This window comes from Pelophylax lessonae, assembly GCF_965119305.1.
Source record: "Pelophylax lessonae genome assembly, chromosome: 6".
Taxonomy (NCBI): domain Eukaryota; kingdom Metazoa; phylum Chordata; class Amphibia; order Anura; family Ranidae; genus Pelophylax; species Pelophylax lessonae.
In genome coordinates this window covers 25254809-25275166 of record NC_138773.1, presented here as the reverse complement: position 1 = coordinate 25275166, position 20358 = coordinate 25254809, and the positions used below count along the sequence as shown (strand labels likewise).

Here is a 20358-nt window from a genome sequence, read left to right as displayed (position 1 = left end):
TTAAAAAATAAAAAAAATAATGTGATCTTTACCTGCTTTGGATCCCGACAGCCTCGGAACGCTCCTCTATGGGTGTTTTGCTTTGCATTAAGAGATTGTGGAATCTGACTGGATTCATCATCGGCCTTCCTCACATCTGAATTGACATTAGCCATTATCCGGCTTCTGTTCAAGTGGTCGCTTGAGCCTGACACCTGTTGGATTCCAAAGCAAGCTCTGCTTCTTTGTCAGATCTACAGTTTCTGATATATGCTTATAGCTCTGAATGTTTGTTATTCAATTGAATCTGGATTTCGACTTACTGCATTGGCATGTACTGCTTTACGTGCCGCAAATTTAATATAAATGTTCTCTTTAAAAAAATATATATTTTGTAACATAACTGGGCTTCAATAATATAAATATAACTTTACTTGGGATGCTACAAATAATTTTTAAATTTATTGGCCCATATAAAGAGGACTGAAGGGCAGGGTACCTTCATAAACATATATGTTCCTTCAGCAATAGAGAGAGCAAGAAAATGACTTATTTTACATGACTTTGGGAACATGTTTCATGGTTTTTAGGCCAGGGGTATTGCTAGGATTGTGAAAGACCTGGGGCCAGTTTCCCCCCCCAGGTCAGTCTGTCCCTCAGTATAATCCTTCCCCCCTTCAGGTCAATCTGTGCCCCAGTATAATCCCCCCAGGTCAATCTGTACTCTGGTAAAATCCCCCCAGGTCAAACTGTCCCCCAGTGCAATCCCCAAAATCAGTCTGCCCCAGTATAATCCTCCCCTCTCCAGGTCAATTTGTTCTCCAGTATAATCCCCCCTATATCAGTCTGTCCTTCAGTATAGTCCTCCTCCCTATAATCAACCTGTCCCGCAATATGCCCTCTACGCCCTCTATGTTAGCCTCTCCTCCAGTATAATCCCCTCCAGGACAATTTTCTCCCCAGTGTAATCCCCCCCCCCAGATCAATCTGTCCCCCTGTACAATCATACCCCCAAGGTCAATCTGTCCACCAGTATATTCCACTCTAGGTCAATCTATCCACCAGTATAATCCTTCCCTCCAGGTCAATCTGGCCTCATTATAATTCCCTCCAGGTCAGTCTGTCCCCTGCTATAATATAAAATATTTGCCATCACACCGCAGATCTTCAGATTGAGTCCAAATGTTACGTCACGTTACAAGTCACGCAGGACCACTTCGTCAGGGCATACTAAAGTATACACCCATGTGAGGGCTGTGTTTACATGAAAATGGGTTGCACAGGTGTTCTAGTGCAGGGGGGGGGGGTGTCAGAGCAGGGTACGAAGGGATTTATTTAGACAGTTAAATCCCCCTGTGACTTCCCTGCAGCACCGGGGAAAAGGAGGGGAGAGGCTGATGGGGATTGGCGGTGCTGCAGGGGATTAGATTACTTCAAGTGTGCAGTGTGTGACAGGGCACAGTGGGCCCCCTTCTGTTGGGGCCCGAGTTCCCTGCACACACTTGCGCAATCGATGATGCGCCACTGATAAATAACTTTTTACACAACTTGTAATATTATCAGTTTTATTTTTTTCAAGGCTTCTATAATAAAAAGCCATGGCTACAGACAGATCGGTGCTATCAATCATTGCTGAATTGATGGGGAAATTACCGGAAATACTGGAAAAAGAAGCAAGCTGGTTATATGAGGATTTGCACTCTATTACTCAGGATGACCAAAAAATTCTGGATACATCAAAGACCCCAAAAGAGAGGATTGAAATTTTACTACACATTCTACATGACAAAGGAGAAAAGGCCTGCTGTGAATTTCTCATCAACCTAAAGAAAATGACACCAAGTTATCCTGAACCGACTGGCTTATCCCAATACATAAATGACTGTGAGTAATTTGTGGCTACTGACATTATAGACGTATCTGTTTAAATGTTATGGATCCCATTGTAATTGAGAACTGTATATTTCCTCTACCCCGATCAGATCATTAAGTCTGAGTTATAGTGACTGTGAATTTAAAAAGGAAATATTCCATGGTAATGAAAATGCTGCATGTGAATGTCTTTCTGCATGTGAATGTTTTTTATGCTTTCATATGCTTGTGTTTGCCAATGAATGGCAAAGGCTATTCCACATGTTTTCGGCCACAATGGTAAGATGTTTTTTTTTGTTGCAGTGTCTTCCACATACATGAAATCTGCAATAGGTACCCTCTGGCGAAGTTCCACCACTTACTGTCCCCAAAGACAGTGGTCATGAAGTGAAAGAAATCTATGCAACTGTAACACTGAGTGCAATAAATACCTAACAGGGGCTTTGACCCTTTATCATTGTTTCCAAGACGCAGGCCATGGAAAGTCAGTTAGGTATTGCATTAGGATGTGATGTTCAGTCTTGTCTTGTTCAGTCAGGTTTGTTCTATATTGCAAGGCAACTGTAAGAGAAGTTCAGTTGAAACCAAACAGGCATTGGCGCGCAAGAGTGAGCATGCGTGCACGCACTGGCGCCAAGCGGCCTATTTAAGCTGAGCAATGACAGGAACACATTGCTGAGTAGTCTTTCAGCTTGTTCCTTTTTACCTGTGCCCTGATCTGCTTCCTGCCTACCTGTGTTTGACCCGGATTGACCTTTTCTCTCCTCTGGGTTCCCGCCTGTCAACCCGTGATCTTGGCCTGTGCTTTGACCCTGCTCCTGTCTCATGCTCTTGTACCTCACTGCCTGACTGTGTACCGACTCTGGCTTGTATCCTGACCCTGCTCTTGTCTCATGTTCCTGTGCCCGCTTCCCCTGACTGTTGATGATCTCCTGGCTTGTGTTCCGGCAACGCTCCTTCCTACTGATCCAGCATCGCGTAGTTCCCGTTCCAGTTCCAGGTGCCCGTCTGGTGATCCACAGCCATCGGTTTTCTGTCAAGCTAGGACTACCTGCTATACCGGCCGTTGTGCCACTCTGTGTCCCACACTACCTGTCATCTCTACCAGGGGTGTTGGACAGGAGGTGCAAGAGAAGCCCCATCTAGAGCTCGATCTCCACCAGGTACGTGATAGCAACTATCAGGTATCAAGTGCTGGAGGCCAATGGAGAGAGGGCTTCCCTTGCAGCTTATATCCAAACTCCCCTGGAGATGAGACAGGAGGAGTTAGGCCCAAAGTCTCACAGGTCACCTGCATAGTTGCTTGCAGAAAGGGTTCAGGGATACCGCTGTTGTGCTGCAGGGTTACTGCAGGCAGATGGCACCTGTGAGATGAAGCAGGTACTTAAAGCGGAGTTTCGGGCACAAAATCGACCTAATCGATTTTGTGGCCATCCGCTTGCTCTTCTTCACCTGAAAAGGAATTGGATAGTTAGGATTATTTTTATTTTTTTACTTACCTTGTAATTGTAGAAAGAAATGCTCACCTATTTTCCACTTCCTCCCTCTGTGGCCGCGGCCCGTGCCGTCACTTCCGGTTTGCAATGATTCCTGGGAGCTGAACGTCATCGCTCCCAGGAATCAATGCAACGGCACCGGCCCCGCTCGTCACTTCCGGTGCGACGCCGCATTCCCTGCTAAACAGCTTCTGGGCATGCCCAGAAGCTGTGTAGGAATGCGGCGCCGCACCGGAAGTGACGAGAGGGGCCGGTGAAGGCGCATTCTGGGAGAAGAAGACGCAGAAGAGGACGCAGAAGAGGATCACGCTGGCTTCAGCTGCCCACAACAGAGATGGCAACGCTGTAGAAGAAATTTTATAAGTGAGTATTTCTTCTTGCAGGTAAGTGCGAACCGGGATAGATCAGAGGCTAGCCATTGTGGAATGTACTAGCCCTGACTGTCCCGGGGGTATGTTCATTGAAAAAATGTTTTTGTGCCCGGAACTCCGCTTTAAGATCGCTGAGACAGAGGGTGGTTGATTCAAGCCAAGGTTCGATGCCAGGTGGGTAGCGGAGAAGACAAGGTCAAGTGGTAGCCAAGGTCTGGACAGGTAGCAGGCAGAGGAGATCTGTTAAATAAGCGGAAGTCAAAGTCAGGAAGCAAGCCAGAGACGGAGGTGTAACAAGCTGAGTCAGTAACCAGGAATCACAGGAAACACAGAATGTTGGTAGAAGCTGAAGATCAAACAGCACTTAGAGAAGGGCTGGCTCCCTTATAAAGGCCCAGGTGAAGGGCTGATGGAGATTCTGGGTCCTAGAGCCCTTCTCCTGTTCTGACGGATACTGGGTCCTAGAGACCTCCTGCTATTGGTGCCCTGACAGCAACCCATATCTTATTAAAAACATAAATATACTGAGGTGGGGAACGGGAGTTTTGTTCCATCTCAAAATGGATAAAGGGCTTGGATCATGTGCATTGGCAGTAGAACACATACGCATACAGTAGCTCAGGTTATAAAATACAGAGTGATGACCATGAAAGCCTTTTTTAGCTAATTATTACATTATAATTGTAAATATATTGGTAATGGGACAAAGACAACTTTATCTTTGTCCCATGGGTGTAACAACAATGGCTACCTGCCACCCCCAATGCTTTCAGGTTTTGGCAGCTGACAATTTTTTTTAACAATCCCTGAACTTGGCCAGCCCTAAAACACGTATTAGATCTTTTGGGTAAAGAACTCCGGCTGTTCCTGTTCTTATTGACACAGTACAGTGTCTGAAGTGCCTATATGAATGTTATTATTGCTACATTGTAATTACTCTGGTTCATTCATAACAGATCAATGGGATGACATTTGATCTACATATGCTTTCCGTTAACCACTTCTCCCTGGGTAGACATCCTATGACTTCCTGGGCTTTAGGTGGCTGTCCTGGGATACTGCCTGCAGCTACAGGCATCATCCTGGTATCAAATATTGCAGCAGCTGATGCTCTTTCTTGTAGAAGTGATTCAAGTGGCTATACAGCCACTTGATCACTTCTACAGGCAGTGGAAAGGGATTCCCCCTCCCCATCATGTTTCCTGGGCTCTCCCATCCAATCGGGGAGCTCGGGAATGCGCAGACTGGTGGCATTCTTTGGAGTTAAGAGAGAGGAACTGACATTGTTTATCCCTCTGTGACATCAGAAACGTGGAAGCGACGAGTCAAGGATTTGGTGACTTCCGGCTTCGGTGCAGTGTTTACTCGCCTGTTACGGGCCAGTGAAGCCGATCAGCCGATCAAACTGATCTGTGTCTGAGTGGCTGCATTGGAGGCCAGGGGAGAGGTCTTGGGTCTAAGAAAAAAACAAATCACAATAAGTGTATATTAATTGGTTTTTGTGAAAGTTATAGCATCTACAAACTATGGGATTTACAGTATCTCACAAAAGTGAGTACACCCCTCACATTTTTGTAAATATTTTATAAGATCTTTTCATGTGACAACACTGAACAAATAACACTTTGCTACAATGTAATGTAGTGAGTGTACAACTTGTATAACAGAGTAAATTTGCTGTCCCCTCAAAATAACTCAACACGCAGCCATTAATGTCTAAACCGCTGGCAACAAAAGTGAGTACACCCCTTAGTTAAAATGTCCAAATTGGCCCAGAGTGTCAATATTTTGTGTGGCCTCTTCCACTCCTCCATGATGACATCACAGAGCTGGTGGATATTAGAGACCTTGCGCTCCTCCACCTTCCATTTGAGGATGCCCCAAAGATGCTCAATAGGGTTTAGGTCTGGAGACATACTTGGCCAGTCCATCACCTTTACCCTCAGCTTCTTTACAAAGGAAGTGGTTATCTTGGAGGTGTGTTTGGGGTTGTTATCATGTTGGAATACTGCCCTGCAGCCCAGTCTCCGAAGGGAGGGGATCATGCTCTGCTTCAATATGTCACAGTACATGTTGGCATTCATGGTTCCCTCAATGAACTGTAGCACCCCAATGCCGGCAGCACTCATGCAGCCCCAGACCATGACACTCTTACCACCATGCTTGACTGTAGGCAAGACACACTTGTCTTTGTACTCCTCACCTGGTTGCCGCCACACACGCTTTACACCATCAGAACCAAATAAGTTTATCTTGGTCTCATCAGACCATAGGACATGGTTCCAGTAATCCATGCCCTTAGTCTGCTTGTCTTCAGCAAACTGTTTGCGGGCTTTCTTGTGCATCATCTTTAGAAGAGGCTTCCTTCTGGGACGACAGCCATGCAGACCAATTTGATGCAGTGTGCGGCGTATGGTCTGAGCACTGACAGGCTGACCCCCCACCCCTTCAACCTCTGCAGCAATGCTGGCAGCACTCATACGTCTATTTCCCAAAGACAACCTCTGGATATGACACTGAGCATGTGCGCTCAACTTCTTTTGTCGACCTTGGCAATGCCTGTTCTGAGTGGAACCTGTCCTGTTAAAGCGCTGCATGGTCTTGGCCACCGTGCTGCAGCTCAGTTTCAGGGTCTTTGCACTCTTCTTATAGCCTTGGCCATCTTTATACAGAGCAACATTTTTTTTTTCAGATCTACAGAGAGTTCTTTGCAATGAAGTGCCATGTTGAACTTCCAGTGACCAGTATGAGAGAGTGAGAGCGGTAACACCAAATTGAATACACCTGCTCCCCATTCACATCTGAGACCTTTTAGCACTAACGAGTCACATGACACCGGGGAGGGAAAATGGGTTGAGTTATTTTGAGGGGACAGCAAATTTACACTGTTATACAAGCTGTACACTCACTACTTTACATTGTAGCAAAGTGTAATTTCTTCAGTGTTGTCACATGAAAAGATCTAATAAAATATTTACAAAAATGTGAGGGGTGTACTCACTTTTGTGAGATACTGTATATACGTACAGTATTTAAAGATAAATTCTGATGTACTGACAGCCTACTTCAGTCTGTCCGGCTATCTCCTACTCTGTCCACTTTTAGGTGATCCCTGAAAAGTCATCTCTTCGGGGAAGCCTATCACACCTCCACCTAACAACTGAATTTTTAATTCTTCCATCAGCTCATCCCTCACAGTTATTAGCTTTTGTATTACTTGCCCCTCCTTAGTAGATTGTAAGCTGTCATCAGCTGGGTCCTCCTAACCTGCTTGTATTGTATTGTAACTGTGCTGTCTCCCTATATATTGTAAAGTGCTGCGAAAACTGTTGGTGCTATATAAATTCTGAATAATATTAATATTAATAATAATAAAAATAATAATAATGATGTGTAAATGTATTAGCAAGCACCATTGTAACTTTTACATTTTAATTTGCAACTTTTACTTACATTTTAATTTAATTTAATTTAAATATGTACCTTTTTAATTTTCATTGAAAACTAACTGTGCTCTTATGTTTTTTACAGACAGAAGAAAGACCTTCTTAGATCTCCTAACACAGTTGAATTTGAAAAAAGATGAAAAACTAACATTAAGCGATGTCCTTACTATTGGACCAGAAAGTCTAGAGGATCACAAGCCTAAGAAGATAGAAGACCTTCCCTGGCATTTTCTACGGAGGTTAATGGCTGTGAACATAACTGCAAGAAACACTTTAATTGAAAACGATTCATTATGTGCTGAGTCGAATGAAGATGATGACCTGCTTGAAATTTTTAAAAATACAGTTAAACATTATTCACGTTCCATTCACCCTCTGGATGTCCTATGTGCACTCCTCCATTGTTCAGACAGTTTTGTTCAGGGAGAGATTGTAAAAAAATTGTCCTTGTGCCAATTTGCGGTCCCACTGCTACTTCCTGCTGATGACGGGTCACAATGCACCCTTATGCTGGAGGCAATGAGAGATATAGTGAAGAGATGGAAACCTAATTCACTAGCTGACAATAAAGGGTTCAGAGAAGAAACTGTGCTCAACATACCCATGCCGATCTTCTCCTTTGTTAGGCTGGGGGAAAGAAAATTATCTAAATCTAAAATTCTGAACCAAGTTCTTAATCCAGTTCAGCAACATAACAACTTCTTCATTCACCATGATTTGGAGGGGGGAAACATGGAGAGGAAAATATCTGATGGCCTTGTGGAAATGTCCTGGTATTTTCCCTGCGGTAAGTCTGATGTTTTCCCAGAGCCCATCGCTGTCACCAACCTTCGAGGCGACCTGGAGACAAACTGGGACCAGTTTATATTTCTGACTCGAGTCTCCTCAGCTGTATTTATATTCATTGAGAATATTTCTGAGAGGGAATTCAGATTGTTATCATCCTGCAGTAACCCTGGTACCCAGTATTACTTCATTGTTACTCCCGGTCCTGGTATAGAAATTAAAAGTGAGACACTGCATTATCTAAAAAAACTAATGCCAATATTAAACTTAGATAAAAAAAACATATTAGCAAATGCACAAACATGGAATAATGTAGAATTTGTGAAGAGGATACAAAAATGCATTAGTATCCTAAATAACAACAAACGGGTACTATTGGAGCATGTGGGTAAAGAAACTCATGACTTTCTAGTAGATGAAGAATTTCTTGAATGTCAGACAGCAAAAAAGTATGCATGTAATATTACTGCTGCAATAGAAAATGTGGAAGAATTTAAGAAGGAATCATTGATACTACAAGGGGATCTGTGGAAAAAACTGTCAGAAATTGAAAAAGAGCTGTGCAGAATGAAAAGGCAAGGAGGAAAAGATACACAAGAATATCATTCTGAACTGGAATTACAACGCTTTTCAATACGCACCACACAAAATGAGCAACACCTTCCAGGTAGCATACTTTTATTTATAAATGCAATAACTAATTTGACTCAGAAAGAAAGACAGATCTTTTTAAAATGGATAAAACGTCTGCTAGATTCAATTACTAGAAAAAATCTTTTGTTGTTGCAAGACAAATACAAGAAATATTGTGAGCGAAACAGAGAAGAACTTAAGCAGTTAGATGAAAGTACCTCCCACAGCTGTTTAGGAATTGAACACTTCATTCGGGAGATAGGGCAGATTTATGAGGCTGAGTGTTATGTGAGTAGATTCAGTAGTGCTAGAGAAGAAAAGAGACAATTTATGGGGCTTCCAGGAATAGCAGCTGATCTTCTGTTGGATGGGTTTCCATTAGAGCTGATTGATGGAGATGCCTCCAACATTCCCATACAATGGATAACTGATATCCTGACTGAGCTGGACAACAAGACAGGAGGACAATGTCAAATGAGAGTAATATCTGTACTGGGAGTGCAGAGTACAGGGAAGTCCACCCTTCTCAACACCATGTTTGGTCTGCAGTTCCCAGTGGCCAGTGGAAGATGTACACGAGGAGCCTTCATGACTCTTCTAAAAGTGAAGGAGAGCTTCCAGAAGGAAATAGGTTGTCACTTCATTCTGGTGATAGACACGGAGGGGTTGAAAGCCCCAGAGTTGGCCTCTCTGGAGGGCAGTTATGAACATGACAATGAACTGGCCACATTAGTGGTTGGGTTGAGTGATATCACCATCATCAATATGGCCATGGAAACCACAACAGATATGAAGGATATTTTACAGATTGTGGTCCATGCTTTTCTTCGAATGAGAGAAGTAGGAAAAAAACCCAACTGCCAGTTTGTACATCAGAATGTCAGTGATGTGTCTGCTCATGATAAGAATATGAGAGACAGGAAGAAACTTCTGGATCTGCTGGACAAGATGACAGAAGTGGCAGCAAAAATGGAAAAGAAGACCAGCATAATTACTTTTGGTGATGTCATGGATTATGATTTTGAAAACCACAATTGGTACATTCCAGCATTATTTCAAGGAGTGCCACCTATGGCTTCTGTAAATATTGGCTACAGTGAACATGTTTATGAATTAAAAAAGTTTTTATTTCAGTTCCTGAAAACTCAAAAATCTACTGTCAAAGCACTCAGCATCCGGGAATTCATAATCTGGATGGAAAATTTATGGAGGGCCGTTAAGCATGAGAAATTTATTTTTAGTTTCAAAAACAGCTTAGTAGCAGATGCCTACAACAAACTTTGCAGTGAATTTTCTCAATGGGAATGGCAACTGAGCGAAAAGGTCAACAATGTTGTGACCAGCATAAAAAATGATATTAAAAATCATTCTGCAGACACTCTTAATGCCGAAACATATGCCCAGTACACACAAGAACTTGAAAACATTCTGGCTGAAGAACTCAAAGAAATGCTGGAATTGCTAGAACATTATTATGAGAATAAAACTGAAAATAAATTAATAGAAGAATACAGAGAAGTATTTGTAATAAATATATCTGTTCTAATACAAAGTCATCAAAGAAATGCACATAATAAGTGTTTAGAGGCTTTTAATATTCAGAAAGGAAAGTCGGAGATTCAGAACATTCAAAACAGATATCAGAAAGTGATTGAAGATAAAATCACAGAGCTTCTGCAAATCAAAAGTCAGAAGGGGGAACTCAACGATGAAGAATTACGTAAGAAATTTAACACAATGTGGGAAAATACACTCTCAGATTCACATTTTGAGAAAATAAAGAGACGCAACGTAAGCAGAGAAATGTTTCAGGAACTCAGACAGGACATGAAAAATAAAGGATCTGCTGTACAAGAGAAATTGCATCAGAATAACAATTTTGAAAAGTATGCAGACATTTTTGAGATAAAAAACAAAAAGTACATTGATCTTTCCCAGATCACAAAAATTCATGGTGTGTCGCTCTCTGGACAAGAACACCATCAAACTTTAGAAGATTTTGCACATTCTCTAATTGAAACGTGCAATAAATATGTGACAGAAAAAGTTAACAGCTCTGAAGACTATACAGATATGTACTGTAAGGATTTACTGCACATTATCAATGAAAACTTTAACACAAACAGTAAAAAGCTCACCTTCCCCACAATATTTGAGCTGGATATCAAGCTTTTTATTTTAGCAAAAGCAGCGCAAAATTTTGAAAAAATGCATGAAAACTTCATAGAAGAGAACGACCCCAAAATCTACCTGAATAAACTGAAGCCTCGGTATTTTTTAATGTTTAAGAACATTTTTCAAGAAAAAGATGAATGTCAGAGCAGAGCCAAACTCTTCTGTGAGAGCTATCTGGGGCCCGCTATTGTTGTGTACATTTTTGAACAGCTTGGTGGGAAAATTGTTGATGATATTCTAAGAAGTTCTGACAAGGAGGTCTTCACAAGTAGAACATGTTTTCAGTTTACAGTCCTGAAGAGTCTCCTCAAAGAGATGTCATTTGAGAAATATCTCCGTTACATTCAGTCTTATGAAGAATTTTTAGCTGAATGGATACTTCAGTACATCTCAGACAAATACCGAAATTCATCGACTCTCAGAAGATTTGAAGGGGAAATTTTAAATTCCATCGAGAAAAAGATCACAGATGTCCTTAGTGATGAAAAGTGTCTCCAGAGTGAAGACATAGGAAAATATTTAGACAATGTTTTTGAGATGCTAAAGAGAGAATTAGTAATTAGCAAGAGAGGATTGAAGTTTATCACATTCCACAGCAAAGCAAATGTTGGAGAGTTCTCATCATACATCAAGTCATTGCTAAAGGAAAGGAAACAAAATATTTTGTCAAACTTGCAGTCCATAAGAATTGAGTGTATACTTCAATCGGTCACCTTGAAGCCTCAGGAGGAACTGCTCAGGAAGGTGATTGGATGCGGGAAGCAGTGCCCATTCTGTAAAGCCCCCTGTGAGGATGGAGGCATAAATCATCTAAAACACTCTGCTTCTATCCACAGACCAGAGGGATTGGGAAGATTCAAAATGATAAAAACAAACACACTGTCCACTGGGATTTGCACCACTTCAGTGGCTTCTGGGGACAAATTCAAGAATCCAGATACAGAGTGGAAATTTCATGAATATAAAAAGTACAAAGAACTTTACCCAGACTGGGAGATAAAACCGGACTATTCTACGGAGGCAACAGACTACTGGAAGTTCATTTTTGTGACATTTAATGAAGAGTTTGCGAAGAAATATGGTACTGAGCCAGCTGTACTGCCCAGACAGTGGGGGCTAATAACCAAAGAAAAAGCTCTTTACAGCTTTGAACTGTAAGATTTGAACAATATCAAGACAGCTGACTAATGAATTAGGAAAAAAGTATTTTTAGTCTAGTACAGCAAAACATTCTCCCTTGAATCAACCACCTGCCAGTGATTGCTTTATTTCCAACCTCTGAGTTCTTTAGGGCAAGAAAGGTGATAAAATGAAATGTTCCAACAACCCACCATGGGTTGTACCCAAGTATGAAAAGGTAAAACAACATGTTTCTCTACAAATTGAAAAAACAACAGTGCCTGTCTTGCTATGTCTGTAGTGGTAAAAATGTTAATTGCCTAATTGTCAACCTGATTCAATGCTTTTTGAGCCACTCAGGATCATCACAAATCTTTTGGCAAGTCAAACAACTCCCATATATGTATATTATCTGTGCAATAAGCTGTATAAAAAATAAGCACAAAAGTAAGAGATTAAATAAATGAATAAACCAATGTAAATTAATAATGATGCAAAAAATGAAATATATATAAATGTGAAAAGTTGCAGCTGTAGTGGGAAACACCAAATAGTAAATGCAAAAGGAAAGCCGCGCTAAATTGACACAATGATAATAAAACCAAAATGAAACCAAAAAATACTGTGACAGTGAGCTGTGCTTCAAATCATACCATAATGTCCAAATAAATAAAACATGGCAGTGAATGAATAAATCTAATCATAACATAATATCCATATATATATATCATATAGGTATAAAAAGTAAAAGAGTCCAAATATAAGTGCCAGGTGCAAGAAAGGAATCCTTCACCATATGATGTGACTTCTTCCACACTCAGTGCTGCATGCTAAGACCACGCTATGCGCTTACCAGAGGGAATAAAAAGACAATCATCAGATGTAATCAAAAGAAGCTCCAATGGGATCCAGTAGATGGAGCAATGCCTATGTCTGACAGGTCTGGCAGGGAGCCGCGATCTTAAACCAGCCACTGCAATACAGACAATCCGAGCCCGGCACTGTTAGAGAAAATAACCAAAACTTCACCAGCTACAATCATCGTAAGTACGCTAAGTACAAAAGTCCCAATATGGTCCACAAGGTGGTGACCTGACTTATCCTGGACAGTTCAGCTATCATCCTAGAAATGTAATTTATTCCATAGGAAGATATTTATTTGTATACCTTCTACATCAGGGATCCTCAAACTACGGTCCTCCAGCTGTTGCGTAACCACACATCCCATGAGGCATTGTAAAACTCTGACATTTACAGACATGACTAGGCATGATGGGAATGGTAGTTCCTGAACAACTGGAGGGCCATAGTTTGAAGACCCTTGTTCTACATTAACTACTTTTGTATTTTCCTCTAATCTTTTTTAAAGTATATTTCTAGCCAAATTGTCATTTCAATGTTGGATAGAATATGAAAAAGTTAGAACCTCAGACTGGTTTTGGTTGCTAGAAGGGTAAATATCTGGCACTGGAACTCCAAACTGGATCTATTTCCACCAGATGGTGAGATGACAGTGTGGTGACATTCAGCTGTCGGCCCTACTACATTAAAGACTCCACTCTGAAGAACTGAAGCTTAAAAAACAAGTTTATGCCAATAAAAGTTCAATCTGTTTAACCACTTTCCAACCAGCCACCGTAGTTTTACTGCAGCAGGTCGGCTCTGTTACGCGAAACGACGTACCTGAACGTCGCTTCACGTAGCAGAGAATGGGGGTATGCGAGCCTGCTGGAGGAGGCAATGTCTGCCGGGCACCCACAATCGCTCCCCATTGAGACAGAACGAAGGTCTGCTGATGTAAACATGGCAGACTGCTGTTCTGTCAGTGAAGAACACAGGGATCCTGTGTTCCTCCTATTTAGGAACACAGATCTCTGTGTTTATCCAATGAATACAGCCCCCATAGAATTAGAAAGCACCCCCTAGGCACATATTTCATCCTTTGATCGCCCCCTGGTGTTAACCTCTTCCCTGCCAGTTTCATTAGTACAGTATATTTTAGCACAGATTACTGTAGAAATTTCACTGGTCCCCCCAAAAGTGTCAAAAGTGTAAGTTAAGTGTCTGATCTGTCCGCCCCAATGTCGCAGTCCCGCTAAAAATCGCTGATTGCCACTATTACTAGTAAAACATAAATAAAGAAATAAAAATGACATAAATCTATCCCCTAGTTTGTAGATGCGATAACTTTTGCGCAAACCAATCAATATACACCTATTGGGATTTTTTTTTACCAAAAATATGTAGCAGAATACAAACTGGTCTAAATGAACCACTTTAAGACTGAGCCTATTTTTGACACTTTTTGTTTACAAGTTAAAATCAGTATTTTTTGCTAGAAAACTACTTAGCGAAGACTCTGGAGAATAAAATGGTGGTCATTGCAATATTTTTTGTCATGCGGTATTTGCGCAGCGGTGTTTTAAACGCAATTTGTTTGGAAAAATTATGAAAAATCACATTTCACTGCATTTAAAAAAAACTAAACAGTAAAGTTACCCCATTTTTTTTCCTATATTGTGAAAGATGATGTTACGTCGAGTAAATAGATACCCACATATTACGGTTTAAAATTGCGCACACCCACGGAATGGCGAAAAAATACGGTCAATAAAAATCTCCATAGGCGACGCTTTAAATTTTTTTAACGGTTATCAGTTTAGGGTTAGAGTGTAGCTCTTTTTTTAAATTATTGCTCACGCTCTGGCGAACGCGGTGATACCTCACATGTGTGGTTTGAACAGCGATTTCATTTGCGGCGCAACTTCCATATGTTTTCTTTCAAGCGCGAGCTAACGGCGATGGAGGCAGCTACATTTTAAATTTTTTTTCCTATTTATTTATTTATTTTTTTAATTTTAACACAGGTTTTTAAAAAAAAAAAATCTGATCACTTTTATTGCTGTCACAAGCAATGCAAACATCCCTTGTGACACCAATATGCAGTGACAGGTACTCTTTATGGAGAGATTGAGGGTCTAAAAGACCCCAAACCCCTCTACTACACTTCCATGTATTCAAAATGCCGAAAACTGCATTTTTGAATACATAAATTTTTTTAAACTGCCGCCTTTAGCAGCCGAGTAACCCGGATGTGATGTCATGGACGCCGCCTCCGGGTTACGTCATTGGAGACTCGATCAAAGCCGAGTCTCCAATTACCGCTGGAAAGCCGACCGCCGGCTCTAAACAACGGTACCGGGATGATGCCTCTAGCTAGAGGCATCATCCCGGTACAACCACTTAAAGTGAGCCGACGTAGGTCTACGTCAGTTTGCGTTAAGTGGTTAAAGAAAAAAATTTGATCTTTACATTTTTTTTATTGGGAATGTTTATTAGCAGTATGTAAAAAATATTGTTTTTTTTCTTCAGAATTGTTGTTCTTGTTTTGTTTTTAGTGCAAATAAAAAGGTGGTGATCAAATACCGCCAAAAGAAAGCTCTATTTGTGGGAAAAAAAGGACATCAATTTCCTTTGGGTGCAGCGTCGCACGACCGCACAATTGTCAGGTAAAGTAAAGCAGTGCAGAACTGCAAAAAATGGTCAGGTCATTAAGGGGGTAAAACCTTCCGGTCCTTAAGTGGTTAATTAGCCAATGCAACCATCAGCTGTTGCTGCTGAGTATTGTCCCTGGCAAAACGTGTAACTTTCTTAATCCAAGTCCAATAATTAAAATACATACATTTTTTTATGTTCAACCAGTGGGTTGAGCGAAAGAAATGCCTCAATTACCTCATCCGCTTGTGGATGTGGATAGGGGAATCCCTCCCAATGAACCCTTGTATTCTGACACCGGGGAGATTTCCCCGCCATCAGAATACACACATCAGCACCACGGGCTATAGCTGGTGGCGCTAATCAAAAGAAAAATTTCCAGCACGCTGGTTGTGCACAAGTCGTTTTATAGAAACACTCCTATATTACCATAATAAACAAAAAAGTGCTGGGCCAGATAAATATATGTGATAAATATAATGCACAAAAATCAAGAGCGAAATAAAAAGAAATATGACCCCCCAGCAAAAAAAATCTCCAAGGAGTATTAAAATTAACTGAATAAATACATGTAAATATTTCAGTGATATATTAAATACATCAAGTGAAAATAAAGTCCAGGTGTCCAAAAAATCCAAGTGTCCAAAAAAAAATCAAACAATCCAGAATTGACTCCAGTGACTCAGCATTGACTTCATCGTCACTTGGACGTAACGCGTATAGGGGGCGTATGTTGGTCACATGTCACATCCTCTCTTCTGCTATACAGAACTGTGTAACAACTCGCACTGCTGAAGTGCTGATCTATGTAAGTGTGTTATCTGTGAATAAATTATTTGTGCACCTTATCAGAGAGCATTCGATTCTGCTGTATTTCTTGCTCATGCCTGGGGTGAACCACGAGTAATCCGGAGTCCAGTCCTGGAATTATCTGCTGATCTCCAAGTGTAAGACCCGCCCATCGATCCATTAACCCTTTAAGGGTACTGCTGTATCTGACCCATTGGTGACTCTTGGGTCAGATAGGAAGGTGAGAGGCTTTAACACTTAGTGATGGTGGATTTAGGAGCACGCTTGTATTTCGAGTTCTCATGGAGGTGTACTTCCTGGAAGAAAGAAAAGAAAATGAAAACGATCCATCTTGTGCATGCGTTTACTCTGTATAGATGTGTAGACATCCATGTGAGTATAAGTGTGTCCAATTCTTCCACCTCCCATGTGGCTCTTTTGCATGAAAAAATCTTCAATTAATATAGTAATTGCTAATCTTGGTGACTCTTCTTAGATTTTTTTTTGGGGGGGGGGGGGTGGTTTATGTGTGTACACATGTGTATGAGTATTCAGTATTATGCATGGACAATTTTGCAGATCTGAATGTAGTGCTAGGGGCTGGAGATCTGCACAGAGAGTGGGAGTCTTTTCATGTTCATAAGCAGGTAGTCACCTGCCGCCCCCTGCTGTCAGGACTGTGGAGGTGAGCCTGAGGTGCAGAGGGTAACCTCTAGCTCACTGAGAGATGGAGCACCCAGGGAGTAGACACAGGCTAACCCGAGGTGCGGAATTTAATGGCACTTTTCCACTGCAAGTACCGGCTCGGCTCCACTTGGCTCCACTCGGCCCTGCTTGGCTCGGTTTGGTTTTCCACTGCATGGTACCGCATGGTACGGTGTTGGAACGGTTCAGTACGGTTTGGTACAGTTTGCTTTTCCACTAAAGTAGTAAGTGGGTGGGATAACAGCGATTCTCTGACCAATCAGTGGCTAGTAGTGACAAACAGTCAAGGCTGCATGCAAAGGATTAGGGGATATGGTACCGGTACGGCCCTCTTGGAACCACAACCGAGGTGGTACTGTTTAAGCGAGCCATACCGTTCGGTTCCATGTAGTGGAAAAGCGCCACCGTACCGTACCGTACCGAACCGTTCCTACACCGTACCATGCGGTACCATGCAGTGGAAAAGCGCAAAAGCGAGCCGAAAACCGTACGGTTCCATGCAGTGGAAAAGCGCCATAAGTGCCAACCGATCTTCACCAGAGCCTCTGATGGTGAGGATGGATTTCGCTGTGCTTATAGCACCAGGTCGCGGTCCTCTGGGTTGCCCTGCCAGGAAGTGAACAGGTCCGGATCTGGTGGCAGATAAACAAACACGTATAAGGCAGAAGAATGGTCACAAACAAGCCGAGGTCAGGGCGGGCAGCATACAAGCGAGGTGAGAGACAAGCCAGGAGGTCCAACAGGAATCAAACTGGATACAACAGGTCTCAGGTTCAGGAACACAGGAGAAGCTGCAGATCAGACAGCAAAGACACAGTGCTGCTGAGGTGTTTAAATAAGGCAGCCTGTTGCCAATTACTGATATTAGCCTGCACTAGGTTAACCCTTAGTTGGCAGACTCATGACAGCACTTCAGTGTGCAAAGGGAGCGTTCCTGACACCTGTCCTGCTGATAGCATGACATCGTCAGGGGGTGGGAGATGTGGGAGAGGACACAAAGGCTGAATCCTGCCTCTGTCCTCCAGAAGATAGGACTGTGCAGGGGAGGCAGAGAATAAAAGGGGGGAGGGGGCATGACTGCAAGGGGGGGCTGTAATTGCTAGGGGCACTGTTATGTAAAGGGGACTGCACTGTAAAGGGGAACTGTATTAATTACAGTGCAGCCCCCTTTACATTACAGTGCGGAGGACCGACGCCGCACTATCCCGTCACCAATATAAAGTGCAGGTGATGTTGGTAGGTCGGTGCTACCACAGTGTGCAAAAAATGACAGTGACAAACAAAAATCACATAAAACCTTAAAAGATCATAAAAGTGCACTGTGCATTCATGTCATACTCATGTGGACCTGCAGGGGGCCGAGGTGCCACAACATAAAGTGCTGAGAAACAAACAAATTTGTTGTAGGTTCTACTCGTTGATTTTTGTGCCAGTGAATTTTGGGAGAAGAGTGTTCACAGGATATATCGTGCTAGTGTATACGGTGCCGTTACCCATGGCCCTACAAGGTAAAAGCACTTACCGCACAGACAGAGTAGGGGTAAGAGCTGCACGTAAATGCTGGGTCCCCCTCAAAGTTACCATAGGCACTGCAAATATAAAGTAGCTTCCATTGCGTAGTATAGTTAGGAATAAAAGATGAAAGCCATATCCACTCACAGTTGAGGAAGTTCACCGTCAGCATGCAGGGTTCGGCAAGTCTGAGCGCTTCCGCGTTCTACAGCCCGGAAACCACCGCCACCGGATGTGACGTATGACGCAATAACCCTACGCGTTTCGTCACAGACTAACTGAAAAAATTGGCTGCTCAGTTCGAAAATGCCTGGGCCTATTTTTTTGTCCCAGTTCGGGCATACCAACCTGCATCCAGGGCTGGACAAGGCATTTTCTATTGCGCTGATTTAAATGTATGTGAGCCATTGCCACATGAGCTGCTTGAGGAGCATGAAAGCCGACCTGTGCAGGAATCTGAGGAATGCATATTGTCTTGGTCAGGAGATGACCAGATGCGGGTCTTATGTTTTCTTGAGTGTTTGTGTCTAGTGCTTCTGCTCCTAAAATAATGCAAAACACCATACTTTGCATTCCTTGAGCACTCTTTGCTAGTCTTCCGTGCCACTGACAGGTGTGGTGAGCTCATACAAAAAAGAAATATGGAAAAAAATCTCTCACCAAGAAAAAACAGGTACCCTGTCCCTTTTAGACCCATCTGCTTTCATCTACTTTCTTCAGAAGCAGCAGTAGGTCAGGCAGCCCTTCCAGAGGCAGACAGAAGACACAGAATCTGAGACAAAAACCAGTCAGACTGTCTAACCCCCGGGAATACACAGCACAGCAGGGGAGCAAACAGCAACAAGTCTTTATCTCACAAGAGAAATCTGGCAGGACTGCAGAGAGAGGGAGAGAAACCAGTTCCTCTGCCGGCTCTAAGATTGTTTAACCACTTGCCGACCGCTCACTGAGCTGGTACTGCGGCAAAGTGGCTCGTTATCGTCTGGCGACGTAGACCTACGTCACCAGACTCTCCCCTCTCTCTCGGCCTTGCCCGCGCGCCGCCGTAGGCTTGCTCCTGCTGTATTCAGACACAGCAGGAGTCGGGCCAGGGGAGGAGAGGCGGTGATCACCGCCGCTCTTCCCCGATCATTGGGGATCGAGTGAGGAAATCCGCCCACTTGTGTAAACAAAGCCGGCGGATCTCCTATGTGACAGGCAGGGACAGATCACAGGATTCAGCATAGCTGAACCTGCGATCTGTGTCTGTGTCACACAATCCCCTCCCCCCACACACGTCAGTAAGCATGAGGCATACATTTAACCCCTTGATCACCAATAAAGTTAACCCCTTCCCTGCCAGTGTCATTATTACAGTAACAGTGCATATTTATAGCACTGATTACTGTAGTAATGTCACTGGTACCCCCAAAAGTGTCAAAATGTTAGTTAGGGGTCCGATCTGTCCGCCACAATGTCGCAGTCCTGCAAAAAAAATCGCAGATCGCCGCCATTACTAGTAAAAAAAAATAAACAATAAAAATGACAAATCTTTCCTGTAGTTAGTAAACGCAATAACTTTTGCGCAAACTAATCAAAATACGCTTATTGTGATTTTTTTTTCTACCAAAAATATGTAGCAGAAGACAAATTGGCCTAAAATGATAAAAAATTTTGATTTGTACATTTTTTTAGGGATGTTATATATCAGAATGTAAAAAATATTGTTTTTTTTTTCAGAATTGTCGCTCTTTTTTTCAAAAATTAAAAATCGCACAGGTGATCAAATACCACCAAAAGAAAGATCTATTTGTGGGGAAAAAAAGGACAATACATTTTGGCCTAAATATGACAAAAATTGAATATATTGGATATTTTTTAACTGTCAAAGTATAAAATGTTAAATTTTTTGCAAAATTTTCCCTATTTTTTTTTAAAATAAAACAAAAAATGAAAAGCGCAGAGGTGATCAAATACCACCAAAAGAAAGCTCTGTTTGTG

The 20358-nt window shown here is 42.2% G+C and overlaps 1 protein-coding gene across 1 annotated transcript; it reads left to right on the top strand.

The window, feature by feature from the left end:
* Nucleotides 1-1577: 1577 nt before the first annotated feature.
* LOC309558503 (interferon-induced very large GTPase 1-like) lies at nt 1578-11916 on the top strand (the record flags this gene model as incomplete). Its single annotated transcript, XM_082261583.1, has 2 exons — nt 1578-1863; nt 7250-11916. 2 exons carry the CDS (start codon nt 1578-1580, stop codon nt 11914-11916), a joined length of 4953 nt encoding a protein of 1650 aa, XP_082117709.1.
* Between the last annotated feature and the right edge of the window lie 8442 nt (nt 11917-20358).